This window comes from Artemia sp. Qi Xiang Cuo, chromosome 10, assembly GCF_049724085.1.
Source record: "Artemia sp. Qi Xiang Cuo chromosome 10, ASM4972408v1, whole genome shotgun sequence".
NCBI lineage: Eukaryota > Metazoa > Arthropoda > Branchiopoda > Anostraca > Artemiidae > Artemia > Artemia sp. Qi Xiang Cuo.
Genome location: NC_142803.1, coordinates 75,535,914 through 75,549,737, shown reverse-complemented (window position 1 = coordinate 75,549,737; position 13,824 = coordinate 75,535,914). Strand labels below are relative to the sequence as shown.

The following is a 13,824-nucleotide window of genomic DNA, read 5'->3' as shown; positions in this document are numbered from 1 at the left end:
TGAAATTTATAGTTCATATTTTAAAGGTGAAAGAAGATCCCAGGGCAACTAGCTTTACTTAAGAATAAAATTCTTAAAATAGCCATTTCATTAAGAATACTTCAAAGGTCCAATAAGAAAAACTCCTGTGTCGACGCAACCCCCCAGGGCCCGGAGGCAGGCATTGTTAGTGATGCTCTGGGGGTATATATGGTTTTTATGGAAAGGATGCTCATATCAACTTCGGAGAGGGTTCATTTGATTGAAAATTGAAAATTCTCGGTCAATTTTAAGATTCAAAAGAGATCGAAGCGCAACTAGCCCCCCATCCCCCACCTCTCCATGCCCTAAATGCATCCGATAAAATTTTGAGATAGATATTTCGTTAAAAATAGTTCAAAGTTCAGATAACAAAAACTCTGGTGTCAACACAGCCCCCCAGGGCTCGGGGGTAGGCGTTGTAAGTTTTGCCCTGGGGATATAATGGCTGTTATGGAAGGGATGCTCATATAAACTTCACAGAGGGCTCATTTGATTGGAAATAGAAAGTTGTAATTCACTAAAGTGATCGGAGGACAGCTAGCCTCCACCACACTCCATTTATTGTTTCCCAGAGGCAGTTCATATAGAATGAGTCGCCGTATAAACTTCAAAGGAGGCTCATTCGATTAAAATCGAGAGTCCTAGTGCCTTTTTTAAGTTTCAAAGTTGATCGGAGGGCAGCTAAACCCCTCCCTCTAGCCCTTTTCCCACAAATATAACTGATAGAAAATTTGAGATAGCCGTTGCATCAGATAAAAATTTTGAGATTGTGAAACTTAGTAAATCTTAAAACTGGTGAAACTCAAATTGAATATGCAAATCAAGCTTGGAACGAAATAACATCACTACAAACAAGAGCTTGGGTATCGCCTCCTTCTCTCACTGTAAAAGTCTAAAACCTACTGCGGCATTAGCGCTTTATTAAAAACAATTTTATTACAAATATTGTCTTTTGTACTTTAATATTAAAAATAAACATTAAAATTATAGTAAAAATTTTGAACTGATCAGCTTTCAGTAATTAATATCATTATATATAAAATATCCAGTTTAATTTATTAGTTCTTTCTAAAGTTGTTCGAGACGAATATAGTTTCACTACAAGCAAGAGTTTGGGTACTGCCTCCTTCATTAACTGTAAATAAAAACCCAAAGCCTACTGCATCATTGGCGTTTCCCTGAAAACGAATTGTATTACAAATATTTTGTTTGTACTTAGTATTGAAAATAAATATTAAAACAACAGTAAAATTTTGAACTGATGAACTTTCAGCAATTAATATCATTATACATCAAATATTCAGTTTAATTTTTTAGTTCTTTCTAAAATTGTTCAAGACCCCTAAAATTGTCCCATTCCTTAATTGTAAAAATTTAAAGACTACTGGGTCATTGGCGCTTCACTGAAAACGAATTGTATTCCAAATATTTTCTTTTCCAGTTCTTATAGCATTGAAAATGAAAAAAAAAATTACAATGCAATAAAATTTTGAACTGATGGATCTTTAAACAATTAAAATATGATGTATCAAATATTCAATTTGATTTTGTTTATACTTTCCAAGACTGTTCAAGACACATATAGTTTTCAGTAAAGCGGCAACGACGCAGTAGATTTTAGACTTTTACAGTGAGAGAAGGAGGTGATACCCAAACTCTTGTTTGTAGTGATTTTTGTTCGTTTCAAGCTTGATTTGCATATTCAATTTAAGTTTCACTCGTTTTAAGATTTTTTTTTATTCATTTATAATAATATCTATTGTATGTTTGTCTGCATTGATTATTTATTTAACTTCTGTTTGTTTGAAGCTTCATTTATTGCTTCAATAGCAAAATATTTTTTTTTCGTTTTAAGCTTGATTTTACATTCACGCTAAGCATTACTCACTTTAAGAGCTATTTATTCATTTATGTTATTACTTGTTTTATGTTTTTGCTACGATTGTTTATTTAATTTCTGTTCGTTTTGGGTTTCATTCATTCTTTGATAGTAATTTCCGGTCGTCCTGAGTTTGAATTTTAAAAGGTATTTGTATCTGATGAGCTTAAGTTGAAAATGGCCTTTACTTTTCTTTGAAAAACTTATTTTTCGGAACGTTTTTTCTAATTAATTACAATAAAGAGCCGAGTCAAACTCAAAACGATCAAACATTAATATGATTAGGACTGATAACCCCCATTCCTTGTCAAGACCATAACACAATTTGCGCTTTACTGAGAGAAAAAAAAACAAATGAATTTACTGAAAACAATGTGCATTGTCAGTTAAATGTACTTATGCTGATATTTATTCCTTGGTATCTTAACTAGTTTTTGATTTCTTAAATTTATAAAAATGAAAACATTTAAAAGAATTTTTCAGTAAAGTACAAATTATATTCTGGCTTTTAGAAAGCATAGGGGTTTAGAACCCTACTCATATTAATTTCTGCTCATTTGGAGTCTGACTCAATTATTTATTTTAATTTCCGTTTGTTTTGGGTTTCATTTGTCTGTTGATACTGATTTGTAGTGGTTGTATGCATGGTAGATTATTTGATTCTATTTTTGTTCATGTTTGGTTGAATGGAGTTCTTTACTTTTTTCGAAAAACTTATTTTGTGGAAAAAGTTTTTTAATTACTTTCTGCACGTTTTATATTTACATAGTCCTTTTCGGGGAAAAAGACTGAGCCTCTTCTAAAGTTAAACATCCCTTCCATAAAACAACTTAAGTACCCCTGAACATAACTTAAAACCCTTACCCCTAATCTCTGGGATTTGTTTTAACCCCAAAAGCCCTGTTATATGATATTTACACTATTATGAATATAATGGCTATCTCAAAATTTCTATTAGATGCATTTCAGGACAATACAACGTGTGTGTGTTTGTGTATGTGGGGAGATAGGGGGAGGGATAGCTGCCGTACAATCACATTGACCCTTAAGAAGAGCAATTTCCCTTCAAATTTATATGACCATGCTTTCTATAAGAACCCTATATGCCCCAAGGGCATAGCTTACAACCCTTGCCCTGAGGGCTTGCGGGATTTGTTATTCTTAAAGATATAATTTTCAAACCTTTCAAACACGTTGTACAAAAAGGCAATCTCAAAATTTTGATTGGAAGTGTTTGGGGAAATGATAGGCATGGGGGGGGCATTTGCCCTTGGATCACTTTGGAATAATAAATTAGGTACTCGTCTTCTTAATTTTCAATCGTATGAGCCCTTTTTGAACCTTCTATGACAAAACTTTCTATAAAAACCTTATTTGCCCCAAGGGCATAACTTACGACCCTCGTCTTGAGGGCTATGGGGGGAGGGTTGTCATCCTCAAAGACACGATTTCCAGACGTTTAAACTACGTTGAACAAAAGGGCCATATCAAAATGTTTGGGGAAATGATTGGCGTGGGGGGGATTCTCCCTCCAATTACTTTCGACTATTAAAAATGGCAATAACCCTCTCAATTTCTAATCGAATGATCCTTTTGTCAAGTTTTTACGACAACTTTCTATAAAAAACCTTATATGCCCCCTGGGCATAATTTACAATCTTAGCCCTGAGGGCTGTGCGGGAGTTGTCATACTCAAAGACATAATTTGAGGAAACTTCGTCTATGTTCAACAAAATGACTATACTAAAATGTTGATCGGAAGTGTTTGGGGAAATGATGGGCAGGGAGAGGAGAGAGGGCATTTGCCCTTCGATTGCTTTTGGCTATTAGTAAGGTCAGTAGTCCTCTCAATTCCAAATTGAATGAGCTCTTTTTGAAGTTTTTACGACAACACTTTCTATAAAAACCTTATTTGCCCTCACGGCATAACTTACAACCTTTGCCCTGGAGGTTTTGGGGGTTTGCAATCCTGAAAGACATAATTTCCGGGTCTTACAACTACGTTGAACAAAATGGCTATCTAAAAATTTTGATTGAAGGTGTTCAAGGAAATAGTGGGTGTGAGAGGGGGGCTAGTTGTCCTTGTATCACTATTGACTATTAAAAAGGACACTAGCCCTTTCAATTTCCAATCGAATGAGCCCTTACTTAAGTTTCTACAACAACGCTTTCTATGAAAACATTATATTCCCCCATGGCATAACTTACATCCCGTACCCTGAGGGCTGGGGGGGGGGGGGTTGTCATCTTCAAAGACCTAATTTCCAGAATTTGCAAGAGCGTCGAAAAAAGGGCTATCTCAAAAATTTTCATTGGATGTGTTTGGGGAAATGGTGGGAGTGAGAGGGGGGTTAGTTGCCCTCCAGTCACTTTTTACTATAAAAAGGGCACTAGTGCTTTCAATATCCCAATTGAATGAGCCCTTTTTGAAGTTTTCATGACAACCCTTTCTATAAAAACCGTTTATGCCCCCAGGGCATAACTAACAACCCTTACCCTGAGGGCTGTGGGGGGGGGGGCTTCCATCCTCAAAAACCTAATTTCTAAAACTTTCAATTACGTTGAAGAAAATGGCTATCTCAAAATTTTGATTGTATGTGTTTGGGAAAAGGTGGCTGATGTGTTTGAGGAAATGGTTGCCATGAAAGGGGGGGGGGGTAGTTACCCTCTAATCACTTCTGACTATTAATAAGGGCCGGAGCCTCTCAATTTGCAATTGAATGTGCGCTTTTTGAAATTTATACGACAATACTTTCTATGAAAACCTTATTTGCCCCCAGGGCATAACTTACAACTTTTGCCCTAGCAGTTTTTGGGGTTTGTCATCCTTTAAGACATAATTTCCAGACCTTACAGCTACGTTGAACAAAATGGCTATCTCAAAATTTTTATTGGATGTATTCGGGGAAATGGTGGATGTGAGAGGGGGGTTAGCTGTCCTTATATCACTTTTGACTATTAAAAAGGGCACTAGCCCTTTCAATTTCCAATGGAATGAGCCCTTTTTAAGTTTCTACAACAAAGCTTTCTATGAAAACCTTATATACCCCAAGGGTATAACTTACAACCCTTACCCCTAATCTCTGGGGTTTGTTTCATCCCAAAAAGCCCTGTTATATGATATTTGCACTATTATAAATAGAAGGGCTATCTCAAAATTTCTATTAGATGCATTTCAGGACAATACGATGTGTTTATGTGTTTGTTTTTGGGGGGAGGGGTACTTGTCCTAAGACGACTTCGACTCCTAAAACGAGCACTAGAGCGTCTGATTACCAATCCAATTAGCCTTCGAAAGTTTATATGGCCATGCTTTCTATAAAAACCTTATATGCCCCCAGGGCATACCTTACAACTCTTACCCTGAGGGCTGGGGGGATTTGTTATTCTCAAGTACATAATTTTCAGAACTTTCAAATACGTTCAACAAAATGACTATCTCAAAATATTGACTGGAAATGATTGGGGAAATCATGGGCATGGGAGGGGGGGAATTTTCCCTTGGATCATTTCGAATAATAAATTAGGAATTAGTCCTCTCAATTTCCAATCGAATGAGCCGTTTTTGAAGCTTCTACGACAAAACTCTCTATAATACCTTATTTACTCCAAGGGCATAACTTACGACCCTTGTCCTGAGGGCTATGGGTTGGAGGGTTGTCATCCTCAAAGACGTAATTTCCAGACTTTTAGGCTACGTTGAACAAAATGGTCATATCAAAATGTTGATCAAAAATGTTTTGTTAAATGATTGGCGTGGGGGGGATTCTCCCTCCGATTATTTTTGACTATTAAAAAGAGCAATAGCACTCTCAATTTCTAATCGAATGAGCCCTTTTTCAGGTTTTTACGACAAAGCTTTCTATAAAAACCTTCTATGCCCTCTGGGCATAACTTACAGCCTTAGCCCTGAGGGTTGTGGAGGAGTTGTCATACTCAAAGGCATAATTTGTGGACACATCATCTATGTTCAACAAATTGGCTATATCAAAATTTTGATCGGCAGTGTTTGGGGAAATAATGGGTGTGGGGGGGGGGGGGGGGCAGTCGCCCTTTTGTTACAATGAAGCAAATATGTATCACTACTTTTCACAGGATGATGATGAATTTGTTAAAGAAACTAAATACATGGAAAAAAATTTGAAAAAAAACACCAAATTGATGTATTACTAAGTGGTTGTGAGAATAATAACCACAAACCAATGAGCATACAGCTAATGTTACAACAATTTTCATAAACTCCTGTATGCACTTTTTGATGCCTGTGAAAATTGCTATAATCACCAAAGTTTTTCTACTCATATCACATATGAAAGGTTTCTCACCTGTATACAGTCTTTAATATATATTCAAACTGTAAGCTTGAGAAAAACACTTTTCACACACATAACATTTAATTGGTTACTAGCCCATATGCACTCTCTGGTGCCTGTTCAACCTTCCCAGTAGAGAAAAGCATAATTTACATACATTGCATTTAAACGGCTACTCACCTGTATGCAGCCTTCGGTGCAGGTTCAAATTTGATGAATGAGAAAATTTTTTGTCACAAAAGTCACACTTAAATGGTTTTTCACCCGTATGTATTCTTTGATGTTTTTTCAAATTTGCAGGTTGTGAAAAAGTCTTGTCACATACATCACATTTAAACGGTCTTTCACCAGTATGCTTTCTTTGATGTGTGTTCAAAGTATCAGTGCGAGAAAAGGTCTTGTCACATGTATCACACTTAAACGGCTTTTCACCAGTATGCACTCTTTGGTGCAGGTTCAAATGTGATGGATGAGAAAAGGTTTTGTCACAAACATTACACTTAAACGGTTTTTCACCCGTATGCATTCTTTGATGTTTTTTCAAATGTGCAGATTGAGAAAAGGTCTTGTCACATACATCGCATTTGAACGGTTTCTCACCTGCATGCAGTCTTTTATGTGCTTTCAAATGCGCAGGTTGAGAAAAGGTCTTGTCACATACATCACATTTAAACGGTTTTTCACCTGTATGCAGTCCTTTATGTGTATTCAAACTGTAATTTGGCGAAAAACACTTCTCACAAACATCACACTTAAACGGTTTTTCACTAGTATGCATTCTTTGATGTGTGTTCAAATAATCAGTGCGAGAAAAGGTCTTGTCACATTCATCACATTTAAACGGTTTTTCACCTGTATGCAGTCTTTGGTGATTGTTCAAAGAGCCCCGTTCAGAAAAACATTTTTGACATACATCACAATTGAACGGTTTCTCACCCGTATGCACTCTTTTATGGGTGTTCAAATTTTGTGCTAATGAAAATGTTTTATCACAAACATTACACTTAAACGGTTTTTCACCCGTATGCACTCGTTTATGGGTGTTCAAATTTGTTGCTAATGAAAATTTTTTATCACAAACATTACACTTAAACGGTTTTTCACCAGTATGCACTCTTTGGTGCTTGTTCAAATGCTGCTTTCGAATAAATATCTTGTCACATACCTCAAATTTATATGTTTTCTTCCCTTTAAGAGTTCTTTGATATATTTCCAATTTTCTATACTTTTTACTTTGCAGGCAACTTTTCATACCAGTTTTCTGATATTCTAAGCCTTTTCTTTCAGATTCCAATACACATACATTTGAAAAACCACTTGTAGATGGATTCTTTGAAACAACTAGTGACGTATTTCCCTGTAAGTATGTTCCAGACATATGTTGTGAAAAGTAACCTAAAATTTAAAATTCTATAAAGTTCAAAGAAAGCAAAAAAAAATGAATAAAACGAATAATCAAAACTTAAAAAACCAAAAACACAAACGCATCTTTCAATATTTTTTTAAAAGACTACTGAGTAAAAAAAAAATCGAATAAAACAAAATATAAAAAATTAATCAACAAAAAATTAATCCTTAAATATTTTTTAAAAGTCTATAGAAAAAAAACAGTTTATGTTTTGATTTCTGTTTCGACATGTTTTAACAATTAATGTTTTTTTCGATCCCTCTTTCCTCCCTCGTGGTGATACTATTAGCTTTTGAAATAAGTTACTCTAATGCAATGAAAGAGCGAAAAAGAAACCTTAAGCGATCAAAAAGTATACCGTGGTGTAAATCAACCCAATAGGGAAGGAGAGGAAATATTACAACAAATATTAGGAATTATTGTAACTAAAATAGGAAGAGCTAAAAGAATACACATCATGTTTTGAAGGTAAATTTTTGGAGTAGCGACAAAGCTTTGGATTAAAAAAATGACGAAAGTCCCATTTTCCATAGGTCTTACACATACCAGTTCAAATAGCACTAAGGGTCAGTCAACAAGGGGCAATAAGGGTAAGTAAGGGGCAATAAGGGTAACTCAACAGCAACTGGGTGGTGTGAAATTGAATAAAGGATTATTGGCCAAATTTCTGAGAAAGAACATTTATTTCTACCCATATTTGTCATTTTCAGTTTATATTTGCACTTAAGTGCCGTATTAAGTGGTTCCCCTTCGTCTGTCACTTTACTTTTTTGCATCTTGAAGTTAGAGCATTTTACTTTTCTATTCTCAAATGACTTGTCCTTTGTCATCTAGTTCAATAATAAAAATAGCTGATATTTGTAAACAAATCAAAGCTAAATTAATGTCCTTCTTCTTCCGAATCTGCAGCCATCAATAGACGCAGTTGTCAAACGCTAAATATTAAAACGCCATCGATTACGTTGGCTCGTCCGTTTTTGCGTATATTTGGTGATAGTTTGTTCAGAAGGGAGCAATATCAAACAAACAAGAGGCCAAGTTTGTACCAGCGGGATTTTAATCCTTAAACTGCTGGGAATAGGTGATTTGAGTATTGCACTTCCCACATTCTGTCTACCTCGAAGGCAATAAGAATTTTCAAATTAAAAAACATATTGGCTGAGTAAGCATATTTAAAAAACATATTGGCATGTTTTGGCCTTTACACTAATTGCATATATTCTTGCTTGTAGGCTAGACTAAAAGTTGGTACTGGCTTATTGAAAGACCAAGACGACCCCTCTTGGATCCGTAAATCGACGCTGGTACGTAGCCAAATAAACCCCTGCTGACTGACGAATTGACTCCCGACAACGGGATCAATAAATTAGCCAAAATGACAAAAGTAAAAAAGGACGGACAGTGTCTTGCAACACAAAAGTGACCTCTCACGTGATCCAGCATTGTTCGTGTGCGGGATGGACTGATGCCAAATGAACAGGAATCAAAATCACCAGGAGCTACAAACGTAACCCGACTTGGACATTTGTTGCGTGGGCCCTAGTGGTACAAGAGACATAGCCGATAACAAACACCCTAGCATTCAAGTCCCAAGAAACTCCTAATTGCGACAACAGGTACCCTAAACTAGACGGTAAAAAAACGATAAGTCCTATCTTACTTCTCTAAACTCAACTGCATGCTTACACATAAGCCAAGAAAAACAAAAAGTATCGGATATCACTGGGTCACACTCGACCGAGGCGATACTAGAGGCATCTAGCGGTCGCATCGTCAGCAAACAAGTGGCGCTGTCGCCGTCTTTGACGGAGATCCCATCTGTCGAGTCTTCTCAAGATCAAGATGCACGATGCAGATGGAACAAGGTACCGGATTATCTACATAGTTTCGACATAGATTACGAGAAGGAAGCGAATATCAGTGAAGGAAAAATTATTTCTACAGCTGAACTTTTCTGTTTGCCAGCGAGACTAGCGCCATCTACTGACACTGTATATCATATCAGCGACTCGAGCCACTTTCAACCATGGGAAAGGTAAAACCTAGAGCCGCCCACCCCCTTTCGCAGCGATAAGGAAATCAAAGTTATCACTCACCTCTCCAGTATCAATGCGACCAGCACTCCAAAGTCCTTACCTGGACCAAAAAGTTCTATGCTTTGGGACGACGCAGGGACTACGCAATACGAGATGCTACAAGCCCGCTCATATAAACTGGCCCAAACGGGGGGTAACCGTCTCTTGTTTGACGTTTCATCCAGTCATACGCGTAAGCCACACTGGAATATCAAGGAAAATGCCCTTACGCTGTTGAACTACAATTACTCCATCCAGAAAGAACCCTCTCGCGAAGTGGAAGATTCATTAGAGTTAGCTATGATCAACGGCCTTTCAGCAAGAATTGAGTAGCAGAACTAAACAATCACTGAACATAAGGCGGGGATAGCTCAACTAACAGCTACAAATGCCACTTACAAACAGCAAATCGCGGACGTGATCGAAATTCTTCTACAAAATAACCGATCGCACCATAAGAGTCGGACAGTCAGCCTATCAATACAAAAGAGTACGAGTACTATGACTGATCCCCACGAGACAGTTATCGTACGCAAGGCACTGCGCATTGTCAGTACAAGTGAAGAAGGTGGAAAAACAATACCAATTACTGATCATCAAATCTCCCCAACTACAGGAACAGCTGAGACTTGCCAGCCTTCGGCAAAACTCAGGACTGAGCGTTCGAAAAAGGAATAATCAGTCATTGTACTCGACTCTTCAATTGAAACTCAGAAAAAGGCAGAAAACAATTGCTTTTATTTTAAAAACGGAAACTGTAGATGGGGCAACGAGTGCCGGAATTCCCATTCAGCAGCAGTTCCGTCGATCTGTGAACATCACTCCAGCTTAGGTGGTTGTGAAGGTGCCAAATCAGACAAATGCGCAAAACTTCATGCCCTGTAATGCAAGAAGTTTGCAACAGGCCGCTGCAATAGAAGAAATCGTTGCAATTGCTTCCACCCACAGTCACCAGTTTCAAAAACAGCCAAACCTAACGTGGATACCACAGGACCAAAAAACTCAGCACATCCTCTGAAATATCACCCACCGCAACCACTTCAACAGGAATGTATTCGAACTCGCACTTTCTAGAAGAATGGCTCCTCAGCCACAGACAAAGTCCGCCACCAACAAACAGAGAAAAACAATGGAAAAATACATTAGAATCAACCAGCAGTCAACAGAAAACAAATGGAAGACGCAGCTACGGTACAATAAACACAAAAACCAACCATCATTATCCAAACCTCTTCAGTCAAGAACCGACAAACCCCAACTCTTGATACTACAAGAACACTTACCGGCAGATCCCAGGTCAACTTACCATGCCTCCGGTCCCCATCCTCGAGACGATGGTGTAATTTCTTAAAAGGAAGGTCTAGCAAACTGGAATCCAGAAACTTAAATAAAAAAATAAACTAAATGCACCCACCAAAAAAACCTTTTGGACGCAGAATCACTCAAGGTCGTTAGCGAGGCACATACGAAGATTCCCCGCAAACCTGTAAGAAAAAAAAAACCTATTTACAGTTCTTTCCCTAACATGGTGCTCATTAATGCCCAGTCCCGCGGAAATAAGACTGAGGAGCTCAAACACTTCATACTCCATGACAATATTGATATCGTAGCAATTACTAAAACATGGGTGGCCTCGGCAGATTTCGTAGAATTCGTCGGGTATAACTTATATCTGCTGCCACAGTGTGACACTAACGGAATTCCAGTCCATCATGGAGGAGGCGTCGGTTTGCTGTGCAAATCTTCCATTAAATTTCAGATTCTGCAAATACAAGTCCCGAGGAACATATTTTTAGAAGTCTAGTGGCTATGGGGTACTCCGCAATGGCTACCTAAAGTCTTTTGGAGCGTGTCAAAGGAGTCATTTATTAAACCCCAAATGGATAGTTACGGAAATTGTTAATCTCTTACCAGCAAAGATGGACCGACTGGATTCGCTGCAAAAAACACAGCGCTACGATCACTGGAGATTTTCATGACATAAAGTCATCGTTGGTGCATGAAACGCTATCCCTTAAACAGATAGTCAACTGTCTCACCAGAAAAGAGAAGACTCTCGACCGCATCTTCACTAAGTGCGCCGATTACTTTCGTGAGCCCTAAACTCAGCACCCACTTGATAGAGGAGACCATCTAATTATTCGCCTGGTGCCAAATGGCTACAAGTCAAAAAATGGATATGAGATTAGAAAATACCGCTCCATCACCAAAGAGGGCGTCATGAATTACAGATAATGACTCTCCTTGACGAACTGGACTGAGTTTCTAAGACTCGAGGGAGCTAAAGAGATGACTGAATTTCTTCTGTATTACCTTTTCGAAAGATTTCAACAGTGCTTTCCTGAAAAACAGAAAAAGGTTAAAGCCCTGGACAAGCCCTGGAAGACGGACGGGATCAGACGAATAATAAACGAACGTGACCAACTGTTTGACAAAGGGTACCAGAATGAGGCAAGGAAGTTGCGGAATGTAGTTGTGAACAAATGTCGAGCTGCCCGCCGACAATACGGAGCCAAAGTAGTTGAACAACTTTCGAATACAGATCCAAAGAAATTCCACACTACAGTCAAGAAACTATTCGGTCGTCCATCTCGGAACTCCGGAGTTCTTGATCAAGAGGGGAGATCCTTGTCAGTAGACAAAATAAACTCCTACTTCGTCAAAATCTGCTCCAAACATCGACCTCTTCAGTACCTACCCGAACTCGACGGAAAACAGAACAAAATCTCGATAATCACGTCCTTTCAAGTCAAGTAAAAGATTCGTAAGATGGACCAGAATAAGGAATCATTAATCAATAAGAATAAGAAATAAGGTGAGGACCTTCGAAGTCCCCACCAAAATCATTGCCCAGTGTTCGAAGGAAATGAATACGAAGGAAATGATAATCCTTGTCAGCAGACGAAATAAACTCCTACTTTACCGAAATCTGATCTAAACATCGACCTCTTCAGCAACTACCCGAATTCGACCGAACACTAAACGAAATCCCAATAATCACTCCCCTACAAGTCGAGAAAAAGATTAACAAGATGGACCAAAATAAAACATCATGTCCCTTCGAAGTCCCCACCAAAATCATTGCCAAGTGTTCGAAGGAGCTGTCTACACCACTTGCTGTAGTTTTCAATCAGTGCCCTGTTGAGGTAACCTTCCGCCAGCGATTTAAGGTGGCGTATATCGTCCCTATCCCACAGATGCCGAACCCGAAACAAGTTAAAGACCTGCGGCCTATCTCAAAAGCCACCTTGAAAATCCTGGCTCTTACGTCAATGTTCTTATTGGGGACATGGTCAAGGCGTTCGACCTCTTAGACCATTATATCGTCGTATCTGGAACCCCTTAAATGAAAGCTCGACAATTTCTTGTTAGACAGATGGCCAGTTTTCTGAGCGACAGGATGCAATGCGTTGAGGTTAAAAATACACAGACAACAAAGATATCAAAGTTCCTCTCTATCATCTGCGGAGCCCCTCAGGGTACCAAACTTGGGAATCTGGCTTTCCTTATAGCTGTAAACAAGCTGATAATCCAACCAAAACATCGACTGAAATTTGCAGACGACTTGACACTACCAACCTTTCGATTGGTCTCGTCTAAATCACAAGCAGTCCAGCACACCCTTGAGGAGCTGCAACGTCAAGCAAGCAATGCCAAACTTCAAATCAGATATGAAAAATGTGTGGTCCTCCGAATCAACTTTACAAAGCATATTTCTGAACAAATAGAATCTGAGGTTGATATTAAAGCAGTGGAGTCCGCAAAAATTCTTGGGATCATAATCGACAATAACCTTGGCTGGGAATCCCAAACCTCCGAATTGGTTCAGAGAGGAGCCAGTCTTCTCAGACAATTTGCCCAGCTACGAAGATTTGGACTATCCCCCCACAACTTGACCAACCTCTATAAAACCTACGTTCTTCCTGCCCTGCATTATGGATGCCAGGTTAGGCACCCCGGACTCACCAAAGCTCAGGATCTTAAAATCGAGCGAATTCAAAAACGCTCATGCCGAATCATCCTTGGGTACGAATATAATTCATATGAGGAGATTCAGACATCTCTTAATACACTATCTGCCAGGCGTCTAGAGTTGCTCATGACTTTTGGGAGGTTGTGCCTGTCGTT

At 38.5% G+C, this 13,824-nt stretch overlaps 2 protein-coding genes across 2 annotated transcripts in view; both read right to left on the bottom strand.

Moving 5' to 3' along the window:
* The window catches only part of LOC148948177 (uncharacterized), a 96,751-nt gene that overhangs the window by 53,553 nt on the left and 29,374 nt on the right, over nt 1-13,824 (bottom strand). The gene's annotated exons all lie outside the window — the stretch shown is intronic.
* LOC148948176 (uncharacterized) overlaps nt 5,976-13,824 on the bottom strand; it is a 139,079-nt gene continuing 131,230 nt past the window's right edge. The window contains exons 6-7 of the mRNA XM_089096125.1: nt 7,150-7,608; nt 5,976-7,065 (exon numbers count right to left, since the gene is read on the bottom strand). Of these exons, the coding sequence (XP_088952251.1) occupies nt 6,386-7,065; nt 7,150-7,608 (1,139 nt within the window). The 3' untranslated portion in view covers nt 5,976-6,385. The remainder of the gene's footprint in view (nt 7,066-7,149; nt 7,609-13,824) is intronic.